Source organism: Scleropages formosus, chromosome 14, assembly GCF_900964775.1.
Source record: "Scleropages formosus chromosome 14, fSclFor1.1, whole genome shotgun sequence".
Classification (NCBI taxonomy): domain Eukaryota; kingdom Metazoa; phylum Chordata; class Actinopteri; order Osteoglossiformes; family Osteoglossidae; genus Scleropages; species Scleropages formosus.
The window spans coordinates 16,044,622-16,059,914 of NC_041819.1; the positions used below are offsets into that span (position 1 = coordinate 16,044,622).

At 39.0% G+C, this 15,293-nt stretch overlaps 1 protein-coding gene across 1 annotated transcript; it reads left to right on the top strand.

The window, feature by feature from the left end:
- Positions 1-215: 215 nt before the first annotated feature.
- Positions 216-3,307, top strand: gpr83 (G protein-coupled receptor 83). The gene is made up of 4 exons (XM_029258157.1): positions 216-871; positions 1,231-1,356; positions 1,783-1,916; positions 2,680-3,307. The coding sequence occupies exons 1-4, from the start codon at positions 509-511 to the stop codon at positions 3,305-3,307; spliced, it is 1,251 nt and encodes a 416-aa protein (XP_029113990.1). The 5' UTR covers positions 216-508.
- The last annotated feature ends 11,986 nt before the right edge of the window (positions 3,308-15,293 follow it).

The window sequence follows — 15,293 nt, forward strand, 5'->3', positions numbered from 1 at the left end:
CCCCCCCCCCCCCCCCCCCCCCGCTCAGGCTCCTCTCTCTCAACCGTTACACCTGCGCTCACGATTTATCCATCATCAGGCTCAATAATCCTGCGCCTGTCAGAGCTTCACGTCGTGATTGAGTGTCACTTTTTTCCAGCTGACAGGGGGATGCGAACTTTGGAAGGCGCGTTTTTTATTTGATTCTCTAAGTTGTGCCGCTCGTCGCCCTCGGACCCCGTCAGTCAGTGCCCGAGCTCTGCTGGGGAGAGACGCGCCCCCTCCGCCTCCTCCAGCCCTGGATGGTCCGTTCACCTCTCTCACCATCACTTCTCTTCTTCTTCGACGGGCTGAACGTGTCGCTTCATGTCGGTCGATCGCTGCGAGAACGGATCTTCGACGACTGTCGGCGAGCGTCGCGGTGCATCAGCCTCGAGCGCAGCGCGAGCTCAATACTAGTACTAGTTACGCGCGCGCGGCGCTGCGCTCCTAAGTAACGGCACCGCTGTTCCGGGGCCAGGGGGCAAAAATGACAAAATACTCGGCCGTGTCCCCCCGACAAGTGACAAAGGCCGCGAGCAGCAAGTCCTTGGACTTTCTGTCAGACATCTACTCGTTTCAGAACCGCTCTCTACTGTGGAATTTCACGCTCCACGAAGAAATATACGAGAACTCCAGCAAATACGAGACGGAGTCTCAGAATGTGACGGTGAAGACTGTTCTCATAGTCGCCTATTCCGTCATCATCATCATTTCACTTTTCGGAAATATCCTCGTTTGCCACGTTGTGCTGAAAAACAAGAAGCGCACGCGTTCCGTCACGAGTTTATTCATCGCGAATTTGGCTATTGCTGACATAATGATCACCCTCCTGAACACCCCCTTCACTTTGGTAAGTAACGTGTTCTCTCAGTCTGGCTAATTCGCCGTTTCGTTTGCTTTGACGTTGTGTCATTATATCACTGAAAATATATAATTCACTGCAGTGCACCATTGTTCATTTGAAATAACTAAGAACTTTAAAAGTTTATCAGCAGCACTTCTAGACTTTGAAAAAATATGATCGCATACAATTGCTTAGCTGTCAGCATAATAATTTTTTTTCCTTGTGCAGATAAATAAATAAATAAAGAAAGAAATATCACTGGTTTGAGAAGGCAGTTTTTTTTTTTTTTTTTTTTTTAACATTGTCAGGACTCTGAGGAACTGGAGGTGTTCCTTTTTGTGTTTTTGTGTGTGTTTTGCTTTCAGGTGAGATTTGTCAACAGCACCTGGGTGTTTGGAGAGCCCATGTGTCACATTAGTAGATTTGCTCAGTACTGTTCAGTTCATGTTTCAGTGCTGACCCTCACAGCTATTGCTGTTGACCGCCATCAAGTATGTACATTATGAATTATCTTTGCTCATGTACTTAAAGCATCTTCAAGCAATGACCATTTTCAAAGCTACTCTTATAATTAATGAAATATAATTTCTCTTGCTCTTCTTTGAATAATAAACTGCCATATGAGTGCAGAATTGATAATGTTATTTATAAGTAATAAGTGGTAACTCACCTGGAAATGGTTTTCGGGGGAAAAGGGTCTGGATCCTGTCATCACCAGTTTTTTTCAGGAATTTTTATTTACTTCTCTAGTCTGTCATATAATGGAAACAATTTCCTGCAGTGTTACATATTTTTCAAAAATTTTAAATGGCACTTCTAATATCAGATTTTAAGACATGTTCCTTTAATAACATAGTGCTGTGGAGATATGTGGCACAATGCACACTGACGCACAAAGCAGAGCGGTTTGTTTGCAGGTGATCATGCACCCTCTGAAGCAACGAATGTCCATGATACGGGGAGTCGTTTGCATCATTGTGATATGGGTGACGGCCTCCTGCTTGTCTTTACCACACGCCATCTATCAGAAGCTGTTCCGCTTCGAGTTCGGGTGAGGAATCACTTCCATCTGGTGTAGAGAACACAACAGATGCACAACAGAGAAAAATATAGTTCAGATTCATATGAGACCCTGAATTCTGTATCCCTTCTTAGATGGAAATCAGTATCGATAAAAAACCAGGAAAAAAAATGCAAATGAGGGAAAGTCTGAAATAATGCTCTAAATTCCATACCGTTAAAGCCAAGGACAGAATCAGCTCCTCCTGACCAAATGGCTCTCCTTAACAATTCCCAAAACAACCTGTATATGTGGCCTATTTGAGGTAAAACAGAAACATCAAAAAACAAAATCAAGCAAAAAATAGAAAAATGGTTGTCCGAAAACATTCCTGCTCTCCCTCCAGTCGATCCTCACACTATGCAACTAAGCTTCTTATATTCAGTTTACCCTTTTATACAGCTGGATAATTTTCAGTGTATCAATCCTTCCAAACGCGAAACTACCACCCACCATGACAATTTTTGAGGGTAAGTCAAAAAGTATCTGAAATGATTGGTATTCATTTGACTACAGATTATTGTTCGTACACACACACACACACACACACACACACACACACACGTGTAAGTTAAACAGCATTTGCTATATGTAAAGAAAACATGGAATAACATTATTGTGGACACTTTTTGACTTACCCTGGTATGTGTATATTTATGTATGAATACACCAAACAACTGAGCTTGGACTTTTTTTTTTTGCATCCTTTATTTTGTTGCGGTCATAAAGCAGTACTTATGTGTTTGTTTTTAAGGAAGAAAAGGGTGCGAATGGTGTGTCTGCACAGCTTCCCGCAGCCCTCAGATTTGTTTTGGAAGTACTTGGACCTGGCCACCTTTGTCCTGCTCTACGTGTTGCCACTGTCCGTTATCTCCGCAGCCTACATCATCGTGGCTAAAAGGCTGTGGGTGCGCAATGCGATAGGGGACTTAACCATGGAGCAGTTCTTTGCACACCGGCGGAAGAAGAAGATGACCCTAAAGATGCTGATTCTGGTGGTGGCAGTCTTTGCTGTCTGCTGGTTCCCACTCAACTGCTACGTGGTCCTGGTTTCCAGCAGAGCCATCGTCACCAACAACGCTCTGTACTTTACTTTCCACTGGTTCGCCATGAGCAGCACCTGCTACAACCCGTTCATCTACTGCTGGCTGAACGAGAGCTTCCGCTCCGAGCTCAAGTCTCTGCTGCATGTGTGCAGGTGTAAGAAAACTCCACGCCGCCAGCCTGCCCTTATAGTCTCTTCCCTTCCCATTAAGGACACATGGGTGAACAATGTAAACAATGAAAATAAGGATCTCCAGAGGAGTACAAAGCCTGTCTTCCTCATGCACTTGGTAAAAACTGACATCTCTGTCGTGGAGCCAATTGTGGCTGGAACATAAAAGAGTCAAATGAACTCCAGATTGATGAAAAAGATCACAATGTCATTACAATATCAGGTTCATGTGTTTTTTCTGTTTTGCCTTCAACACAAAATCAGGAAAGCCCTGAATTTTTCTCCCAAACTTCTCTTTTAATACATGTAAGGAGAAATTTAAAACAGCAAAACATAATCATGTTCAAGGGTAATAAATTCATTGTAAATAATGAACCTTATTTCATGAAAAACTAACACCGTACCTGTTTTAGAACTGTTGCTTTGGAAAGGGTATTTTTTACTGGTGAAACGTCATTGTATAAAAGGATAAAACATAACTGTTCACCTCGGCATGAGGGTTACTGAAGGGTACGGCAATGGAATGGAAGCCAAACTCACTGATTTGCCCACTGACCACATGGGGATCCCAATGGGCAGATGTTCCCCTGGAGACCAAGGAGCCTTCCTCAAGTTAGCAAGAATTCAGCCACCAAAATGACCTGTAAAGAACCCTGGACTCCAGAATATTTCCTAGTAGGCCTTGCACATCTCCTTTGACTATGCTGCTGCACACTGTTCTCGTGTCTCTCTCAATGAATCTTAAGAACAAGACCAAATGCTTGAAAAGGCAATCTATGAAATTAGCTGTTCTCCCTGTTATACCTCAAAATGACAGGGTTAACTTATAGCGTCAAAAACAGCTTTGACTTAAGCTGCGGGATTTTGGACTGTTTGAAAGATCATGTCAGAACTCTCATCATTTTGTTCCAGCTGGTGGTACCCATAGAACATTTTACCCCTTTGCTAATGGTAGATGATTTTGAACTCCTAAAATATTTCCTGACTCCTGACTCTTCATGCAGGAATACTGTTGAATATACAACATTTTCTATATTTGGTTCTTGGATGAACTCTGCAATGACCTAACAGTTCATTACATATATATTATCTTATGAGGTTCTGGGAAAACATTTAAATTTACTGAAGGCTGTAATACAGGCCATCATCACATATGCATTATCTCAAGAGTTTTCATTCCTTTTTGTGCTGTGGCTTCTTAACTCCACCAATTTGTGGAATGGCCTTGTGCTTTAAATTACTTCTGCACCATGAGAGCCCTATGTGAGCTCAACCCTGCTGTCTGGTGGCAGTCCAGGAAGTGACATGTAAAATGAAGTTGGAGATCCCAGGTGAGACTATGAAACAATGAATATTTAACATTAAGGAACTTGTATCCTGCTGTTACCAAGATTCTGACAAGTTGCCCATGCATCTATTCCAACACTGGTCTGCATTGTTTGATAAGCCTATTAAGATAGTCTCCATCCAGAAAATGACATGTTTATTTGAAACAAGGAGAGAGAAAACCTTACAGTCTGTTTATATTTAAAAATCTGCTTTGTATTATTTATCTTTTCCTGAATGTCTAGTGTATTTGAGCATTATAATAAAACATATTCCATGTCTTAAAATCTAAGCATTCTGTAATAATTAGTTTACTAGGATTCTTGTGTTTTTGGCTCTGCTGTTGTAATTTTTTGGCAGAAGTTAAATCCAGATAATACCTCTGCACTCTCTTGCCATCTGGTTATACTGTAAATATTCAATTAAGATTAGGCAGACAGACAGGCCATGCAAAGTATATTCATTCAAGGATAAGGGACAACTTTATTTATAGACTTTGTTCATTAACAACATATCATTTATGCTTTTTAATTAGCAAAATAAATACTAATTGAAACACTGCGTTATCAAACATTACTCCTTAGGATGTTCTAAAAGGGACTTTGAAATTGGTAAATTGTTTTTAAACAATAACTTTGTCTTTTGTCTTAAAGTTAAAGTTAACAAAGTTATTATTTATTTTCAAAGTCAGTATTAAATGGAAGTTCTGAAATATTTCATCTGCATGACTGTAGAAAATTTATACATCCAAAAAGTATTTCCCATTACAATTGAACCGATAAATATAATACATGTACAGGCATTTAAACATATTACACATTCCTAATATGAAATAATTCACAATTTCATTTTCATGTTTCATAAAATAGTTTCTGTGCTGATTGAAAGCTATTGAAAATGTCCATCCTAAATGAATATGCTTGATATTTTGCATCATACGTACTAAACAAGAGGAGCATTAATGTTCTTAGAGCAATGGATAAAATATCTTTTCAATTACAATTATTCAATGACAAATGCATTTCTCTAATGCGAAATAGTTTAGTGAAGACAATTATTGCACTTGAGAGAAGTGAGCTTTAAGACTCTAATAAAGGCTGTCATGTTTCTGTTTTTTTTAAATTTTTTATAATTGAAGTTCAGCCATTTTTGTTTTATGCTTTTAAAACTGATGACCTGAAAATAGACCAATGCAATGAACAAATCAATAAATAACATAGAAGAGTATGCATTGGGGATACTGTGAACTAGACATGTGTTCTAGCCAAAATCTATGACTCAGAAAATCAATACATTTATTTATTAGTTAAGCAGCAACATTACTTAGCGTTAACAGCAAAAGCGCTGTTAATATTAGATCAATGTCCATAACTCACATAAACAATACTTGTTGGCACTTTCAATATAAGCAACAGTTATAATATAATATAATGTAATATACACACACACACATTTGCTGAAACTGCTTGCCCCAAGCGGGGTCGCGACGAACCAGAGCCTAACCCGGCAACACAGGTGCAAGGCTGGACAGGGAGGAGACACACCCAGGACAGGACGCTAGTCCGTCACAAGGCACCCCAAGCGGGACTCAAACCTCAGACCCACCAGACCCGGCCAAATCCGCTGTGCCACCACGCCTCCCCATATAATATAATATAATAGGGGGGCACAGCGGGTTTGGCTGGGGCCTTCTGTGTGGTGGGTCTGAGGTTTGAGTCTTGCTTGGGGTGCCTTGTGATGGACTGGCATCCCGTCCTGGGTGTGTTCCTTCCCTCTCAAACCTTGTGCCCTGTGTTGCCAGGTTAGGCTCCGGCTCGCCGTGACCCCGCTGGGGATGAGCGGTTTCAGACAGTGTGTGTGTGTGTGTATGTGTGTGTGTGTGTGTGTGTGTGTGTGTGTGTGTGTGTGTGTGTTAATATAATATCATAGGAAAAGAAAGCAACTGGCAGAGCAGTTCATGGAAGAGACAAAGAACTTGTTCATAGCTTTTTCTTCTTGAGAATTATAATCAACAACACTGATCTAGCACTCAAGTGATATGTTGGAGACTAGCACTTGGCAGAGCTCCAGTGTAAGATCTGGGAAATGTTCTGAGATATCTATGTCCAAGAACAAAGAGTTGTGCAAGAAACATGTTTCATAACACTAAAGGGATGGAAAAGTTTTACATTAAGAAATCATGATAGGAAAAAATTGAACAGCTTTGAAATGCAGTTATGGAGGAGACTTCTGTGCGCAACATGGCTGGCCAGGAAAACAAACAGCTGGACATAGGTTCAAATCAGGGCAGAGATCTGGCTGGTAGCACAAATGATTGGTCACATGTGACCAAGATCAGTAAAAGATGATGAAATTAGAGATGAACTCAATTTTTCCATCTCAGGAAACTGGATTTCAGTCAAATGTTTTTGAATAAATAATTGCAAAGTACAAATTTCCAGTGTTACTTGCTAAATTTGGTGATCATAACCGTCTGATAGCATTTGAATGGGGATCGGACCTCTATGCCTTAATACACATAAAATCACAAAATTTTCTGGGGGTGTGCTTGTTTTTTTATGATACCGCAGTCCTCATTTTGCTGTCCTCAGTTCTTCCTCTCACTCCCCATTCCTCCTGTCTTAAGATTAAGCCTAAATATTAGCCTTTACACAGCCGCTACTCCTGTATTGTATGTAAATGTTTGTGTACCTTTAAAAAAAACAATTGTAGGAAGGTTATCAGGATTCATCTATCCTGCATTTTATGCATCTACTCGAGCGATGAACATCGGTGCATCAAATGGAAAGCAATAAACTAGGTTTATTTAAGAGTCACATGTCTGCAGCCCTGTTTCTTTCTCTCAATGTAATGCACAAATTGTATTTTCGCTGAGATGTACGTCGCTTTGGAGAAAAACATCTGCTAAATGAATAAATCTAAAGGCAATATAATGTCAACCATGCTGATTAAAGAGGCCACCCTCTGGGGTATGTTAGCCCAATGGGTAAAAGGTACTCTCCTCCTCTGAAAGAGATGGGACCTTCATTTCAGATTAATTTACTGTTGTGTTGGTGGTAACTTGGCAACAGCAGAGGAAGGCAGAACAGAAACGATGCGCAAGATAAGCAATCCAGAAAAAGAAGAGTAGTAGACACTTCACAGTGTATGAAATCACTCTGTAGCAGGACTCCCTCTCCCTAATAAAGAATGCCAGGGTGTTACAGCACATTTGTACAATATAACAAGTTTGTCACCTACTGGGAAAACCTACTAACAGAGGATCTTTACAACTTGGCTTCTGTACATCTGACTCTTAAAGCAGACACTTCCAGGGATCCAAAGTGTTGCACCACATGCTGTATAATGCATACTGTACCACAAATAGTACAGTTTCCATGAGTCAGAACATTCTTCCAAATAATTTGTATATAACACATTAAATTTTAAAACTGAATTGGCTACAGGGGTCATTTTCCCTGAAGAAATAAACTTATAAATGAATAAATAAAACAGCTAGCAAAAGAAAACTGAGCACACGTGCACACACACACACACACAGAGCTGTCATTCAGCTTGATGCAAGTGCTAAGTGTAGCAGAATGTCCTGTAGAAATTGGCAAAGGCATCCTTCACTCTCATTTCAAACCTTTCTGTAGGTGGATAAATATAAGCGTACGAAAATAACCTTCATGCTATTTGTGATTGTTATTCGTGTCTTTGTGTGTGTGTTACCGCCCAGTCTGGGGTACAGTTGGATCTCAAGATTATTGAGGCTGAATACCACCAGACAGAAGCACACAATTTCTATCATAATGCAAAGGGGTTAGCTTTACTGACGACTGACCAACCCATGAGACATCTCTCCAAAAGTGAACCGTACCCTCAGAGACATTATCTACATTAACAAAATACAACAAACAAAAACACACCAATCTAACCCGACTCCTAACTAAGGAAAAACAGGATAAATTGGTACAAAAGAAAATGGCATTCACCCCTTTCCAGCAGTTGCTTCTTTATGCTTATTTACAACTTACATATATTTTACACTAAATACAAAGCTGAGGCTTTGATCACAATTTACAAAGCCATTACACTTCCTCTGCACATACGTACACATCTTTCTGGTAGAGCAAGTCTCTGCAGGTGGCCATGTAACTTTTCATCCTTCTTCCATCCAGTTGAATGTAAACTAGTGTTCCCAGCTCCACCTGTGAAGAGAGAGAAAGAGATACTTGCCCACAAACAGAACATTACAGGCCTTTGGACCAAGGCCGTAACAGCGTCTTTCTTAATAAAATGAATCACCATTCTTCACAAAGTTTGTGCAGAAAATCAGCTTTGTACTTCTGTATAATCCTGTGATTACATATAGACATATCAATTTTTACTTATTAATAGAAAAGAGCCACACTGCATGGAACATGTGACTTTTCAGTGCTGAAGCTAATTTTATACATTAACAATATGTGATGTAAAAGTTTGGGTGGTGGCACAGTGGGTTTGGCCAGAGCTTGCTGTGTGGTAGCTCTGGGGTTCAAGTCCTGCTTTGGGTGCCTTATGATGGACTGGCATCCTGCCCTGGGTGCATCCCCCCACATCCAGTGTTACTGGGCCAGGCCCTGGCCTGCCACAACTCCACCTGGGACAAGTGACCTCAGACTGTATGTGTGTGTGTTTTATGTGTAATAGGGAATGGAAATGGTTCACCAAAGGGGCTTCTGTTTTCAACATGTGATAAGGATAAAAAAAGATCAATACATGCGAATTCTGTTAATGCTGCCAAATCCACTTATTTTATGACATTTACAAGTGCACTATTAATGAAATTAAAATTTGTGTTCACAATTGATCCTACTAATATTTATTAAAAAGCATAAAGGTAGCTTTGGAGGTCTTAGCAGATTTATTTCTTATTTCCCTTAGGAAGTCTACAAGCGCTATGTAACTGCTGCTGCTTTGAGACACAGGTAAATAAATCTGTGAAAAAAATCAACTTGTGAAACTATGGAGTATATTTCTCAATATATGGTGAGGGATGAGGATTTGAAACATTCAAAAGACAACTTTGTTTGATAGGATAGAAAGGAAAAGGGCACTCATACCACATCAGAGTAAATTAATGTTGCTCTGACCTCATTAATTTAGCAAAGACAAACCTATTTTATATAATAATCCAGGGATGTGAACAGGGTACCCATAGAAGAATGTGACAATAGTCCGGAATGTTCTTCCATCTGTACACTCTTACAAAGGCCCATACGGTAACTTAACTTGCTTCAGAAAGCTGGATCCTCAAAAATAGAATCATTGCACTTCAAAAATGATAAAATATACTTCTTCACTCTCAGCATGGTGTCTTGCCTACTCAAGCGTAATTACAGAATGTGCAGGAACTGTGAAGAGGCATAAGCAAGATACGTTTGCAACCAAAACTTAAAAGAATTTAAAAAAAAAAAAACATTGAAAGAGTACCACACTGATACTGCCCAACCAATTTGAGAAAGCATGACATTTGTAAACTTTAATCAAATCCAAAATCTAAACTGGGAAAATTACTAAGAGAGGTCTCCGAAATGCATCCAAAAGTCAATTATTGGTTAGTTGCAAAAAAAAAAAAAAAGTTTTGGAACCATTAGGTGGAAAAAATTCAAAATAATGAGAAAATATATAAAGTGAAGAGTGGGTGTCATTGCCAGCAATACCATGGTACACAATGTAACAGTGTAGCTCAAATATTGTTAAAGAGTCACCAGTCAGTACCTTTCTGGAAATGTATCTTGTTGCCAGCATTAAACCCAAAAATCTGAGCATCTAGGATATTTCAGGACCTTCATCCTGCCAGCCAACCCAGACTAAAACTCTATCTGCAGCACTGTGGAAAAGCTGTGGCTGTGAATTCAAAGCAACTTTGAAAAACAGGCTCTTTAACATTAATTGAAAAGCCCACTCAAAACTGAATTAATTGCTAATGCAAAACTTCAGTTTGGTCATGACCCAATTTGAGCTAGAGCATGTACCACATATTGACTCCATAACACAGTGTTATGAGTTAAAATACTTCAATTCCACATCAGGAGCTTTTATCTTCAGAGCTCTCTGTTGTCATAGAGTGAGCTCTGATGTTAATTGGCCGATTTGCTCTTCAGTCCGGAAAACAGATATAATTCTGATTGTTAGTGACCAAAAAAAAAAAATCCATAAAGACTCAAAGCATCTTTTGAGGCTGGAATTTATTGTCAGATTATTTCAATACATCTTTCAATTTGATGTTTTGTTTTTCCTCTTTGTGACACTAGATAAAGTAGAATAGAATACTCAAAAAGTTTAAATTTTTTTTTTCATACTGCAACTTATTTATTAAACATGAGTATACTCTACACAATGGTGGAGTGTAAATGAAAAGGGACAGTACACCAGGTACAACAGGAATTGTTAAAACTGTCAGGTAAGAAAATGAAAGCGTTATAAAAGAAACCTGAGAGAAGGGAATCAGGGAATATGTGAGATAACACCAACAAAATGAAGGGAAAGAAGAAGCTGAAGCCAAGACAGAAGATAGAAGAACTGGACACATGCAGAGTCTGTGTGGAATTTGCATGTTCTCTCTGCGCTGTCTCTGTGCTCACATGGGTTTACTCCAGGTGCTCTGGTTTCCTCCCACTGCCCAAAAACATGGGTTTCAGGAGGACTGTTGACTCTTAAGAGTCCTTTGTGTGTGTATGTGTGTCTGTTTGTGTGTGTGAGAAAGAGAGAGTCAATAAGAGTCTGTGTGTGGTTGTCCTACAGTGGACTGGAGTCCCATCCAAGATGTATCCTGTGCCTCCAGGATAGGCGCTATACCTCCATGACTCTGCATTGCAACGAATGGTTGTAGATGGTGGTTGACATATTTCTTGACTGAGATGCAGCAAGACAGAAGATGAAATAATTTTTCATACCAAAGGATCTACTGCTACAAAAATTATTTTTAAAATGTATGAAAGTGTCACAGTTTTCATAACATTAATCGAATGAATGAGCGCAGAGTCAGACACTCAATTTATACGTCAGACATTGCTACTATTAAAATACTATTTTGGTAGATAACTCTGAAACAAAGAGAAAACGGGTAATTTTGTAGTTGATGTCAGATCAATGACAGAATTAATGAATGATGAACCACAAATAAAATGGAGATACAGATCAGTGTGTGAGACATTTATCCCAAAACATTTCAGAGAAAAACAGAAAACGCACAGAGCAAGCAAATAATAATAATATTAGAAAAACATTTGGGTATGGATAAATACTAAGATAAATACGCTCATTCCCTGTTATTTGGTATCCTGATATTCTGCTGAGCAATTATTAGTACCATATTGAAAGTCTGAAACATTCAGTCTGGGCAATAAGGTTTTGTTAACATTTGAGCACTCATGTGTTTGTGTTTGTATCCTCTATTTTGCACCACAGTGCTTTCATTATCTCATTATTTGTTTGTTTTAATGTGACTTACGGACCGTGGAACTATCATGGTCAATTAATGTTATACAATCCAGATTTCTTTAAAGATTTATCATAATGTACACTAGACCTTTCATGAAATATCCTCAGATAGCTCACTGTTACCCAACAGACCCAGCAAACCTTACAAAAGTGAAAACATAAAATGAGCTTTAATTTCTGCATTTATCTATAATTTTGAGTAGATGAAAGGAAAAGCTACACATGAAATGTAATAAAATACAAGTAGGATTTTGCCCCATAAGCTACACTAAAATAAATAGACTTCATTGTCAGTTTTTCTGATATACTGACAGTTTTCATTTTTCAGAAATGAATGATGACTGAATAATGAGATGGAGGTGTGGTGGCGCAGTGGGTTGGACCGGGTCCTGCTCTTCTGTGGGTTTGCGGTTCGAGTCCCTCTTGGGGTGCCTTGCGACGGACTGGCGTCCCCTCCTGGGTGTGTCCCCTCTCCCTCTGGCCTTACGCCCTGTGTTGCCGGGTAGGCTCCGGTTCCCCGTGACCCCGTATGGGACAAGCGGTTCTGAAAGTGTGTGTGTGTGTGAATAATGAGACATACAGTAAGAATACACACACACACACACTACAGTAAAAGACAATTCTAATTGAAGCATGAGAAATATTTTGTCGCTTGATGTATTAATAAAACCAAATAAACTTTAATTACATTCATTACATTTGAATTAGACACAGTAATATACATAAATACATGTTATATAAATGTATAAAATGCAAAGCAGTATCCAGGCATTTGTTGATGGCTGTACACAAAGATGAACGTAATACAGTTATGTATGAATCGCACATCATTTCTTTTCCGAGATCTAACAAATAGTTAAGCCAAAATTCATATTCTTTGTACAGATTCTAACTATATCTCTTAACCAGTACCTATCTTCTTCTGATATGAAGTTTTGTGTATACAGAGGACTCTGCCTTCGGTCATTCCATTCAGCAGCAAAAATCAGCTAATACATTTCATTTAGTTCAGCTGAATAATAAAATCAGTAACATTAGTATTTTACAGATCTCACTTATTACACAATTTGCCTGTCTAATTGAAACTGTAAATTAGTTAGTCTTCTCTACCCACTCAAATACTTTGTGAAGCTTGTTCCCCTCCTATTTAAAGGACTCCAGTTCCCATAGTTCTCCCTTTGCCACATTATCATGGCAACCGTGCTACCATTTTACCTTAACATTTCATTATCCTTTTTTGGTTTATCCAACAACTTTCAAAACATTGTTCCATTCAAATGTATAAATCTGTTCACCCATTTAAACATTTTTGGGAACTGATCCCTCATACAGCTCATGCGCACTGTCCTCAAGGTGTATGTACATTATGCCCATCCCTATGTGCAGAGCAACTACTCTGTCACAAGCTTGTGGTTGCAATATATCTGCTTTGGGTAAAAAGTGTTATACAACCATGATTCTGTTCAAATCACCAAAAAGCTACATCTGGAAAAGCAAAGCTGACCATCAAGTAACAGTTCGCAGAAGTGTGAAGCAGTATACAACACCAGTCTAAAGTGAGTGGATGTTTGCTGAAAAGTATTTTCTTAGCCATTTGTTGGTTTGTTTGTTTGCTTGCTTTCCATTTGAACAAGAAGTGAGCTTCCCAAATCTCTTGCAACAGTTTATAGAAATGTAAGACACTTGCTGGTTGTAACTTCACTCTTCTGTCAAGTTTCCCCCATACAAGCAGTACCCACATGTACAAAAACTTTTTACTTGTCTGGTACATCTATAGCTTCCCTCGGAAACATCCTATATGGAATGCCTGATTAACTGGCCAGTCATCATTCATTTGTTCATTCATTGATCGATTTCGTATCTCCAAAGAAAACAAGCATCACATACACGCGTCATCTGTAGCGGTGAACTTAAACCAAGGTGCACAAGCATTCGTTAGAAAATACTGTAAATACAAAAGAAAGCAAACAGAGTTCTTGTAATCCTGGGCCAACAATGTGATGTCATTAACTGACCTGCAGCACAATGGAGGGAAATTGTGTTCTACATCATGCACTGTTTGGGTGTTTTCACTCAGCCCAAGATTAGATGTAGACGTTTGTCTTTCACCTGGAAGCAATGTAATCTTTTCGTAAAAAGTTAAGGACTTAGCCTCCTCACAGCTACTTGCCTGTGTGGGCTTTGCTTTATTCATGTTTTTTGAGCGGCTCCGTTTAGATGGTCAGGAAGATTCTCAACATAACCCTTTTACATAGGGGTGCCACAAAGATCAGTACTTGGTCCATTACCATATGTCGTCAGTAACCTCATCTTTTGTTCCTTGCTATGCAGATGAGGCCAAAGTCAGGGTTATCCCCCTCTTTGACACACACAGATTTCTGTTTATCAGCTGATCAAACCTGTGGTGAGTAGTATGTATACAGATAACTCAGTGGCTTTCGGGGTAAAGATAGAGAATGAAGGGGAGCTATTTGGACTCTTCTGGAATTCTGAACAGATGCATTCTAGACAAAATATCTTAACATATCAGCAATGATCTAATATTGATCTTGATGATCTTGATGGCTCTGCATGTATTATTGGTAACGGTGGTGATAGAACAGTACCAATGTGTGGGATGGTGCTGTTAGCTCTATTGTTGTTCTAAACAATGTGGTCACTGCAGCACCTTCAGGTTGTTTGCACTTGGGTGAGTTAAGATGAGGCAAAAGCAGGTGAGGCTTTGGTTTTATATGTATTCTACATTAAGGGATGAGATACTCCACTCATGAATAAAAAGGTTTCTCTTTAATAGATACTGCATTAGCTCCATCTCCAGCTTTCTCAGTGCTGCTTACTCATTTGGATTTAAAATAATGTGATTTTTTTTCTTTAAAGGTTTTTTGTTCTCTGCTTTACATGGACAGTTTATATAAGCAATGCAGCCTGGTTTCTGGTCTAAATGTCATTCTATTTAAAAGGTACAGGGAATTTGAGTTAGAGGGAGCTTGTTCAAAACTCTACCTTTTCAACAGCTGAGTGTGGGGGAAGGATTTGTGCCTTTCATTTGAAGACATTTTTCCCTTTTTTTAATACTTAAAAGGCAACATAGAAATTCTGACCTCAGATTATGGTATAATAGCCCAATTTTGTATGAAATAAATGTTCTTCCCATACCCTTAGGACCAAAATATTCCAGTATGTGAAACTGATTATAACTTGGGCATGTCTTGTTGATGTTCATGCATGTTAGGTATTGTCTACTGTCCTCATCTGTAGAAAATTAATATTAAGCATAATTATGTACATCTCAATTCTTATAGAGATAAGAGAGAATTTTTTAGTATTTTCTGCAAACCTGTTTCAACAGATGTTTA

What these genes read in the sequence shown, in the direction of transcription:
- gpr83 (XM_029258157.1), top strand. Translation starts at nt 509, where the DNA reads ATGACAAAATACTCGGCCGTGTCCCCCCGACAAGTGACAAAGGCCGCG. An exon ending in TGAACACCCCCTTCACTTTG is followed by an intron (nt 872 to 1,230) that starts GTAAGTAACGTG and finishes TTTTGCTTTCAG; the next exon opens with GTGAGATTTGTCAACAGCAC. An exon ending in CTGTTCCGCTTCGAGTTCGG is followed by an intron (nt 1,917 to 2,679) that starts GTGAGGAATCAC and finishes TTTGTTTTTAAG; the next exon opens with GAAGAAAAGGGTGCGAATGG.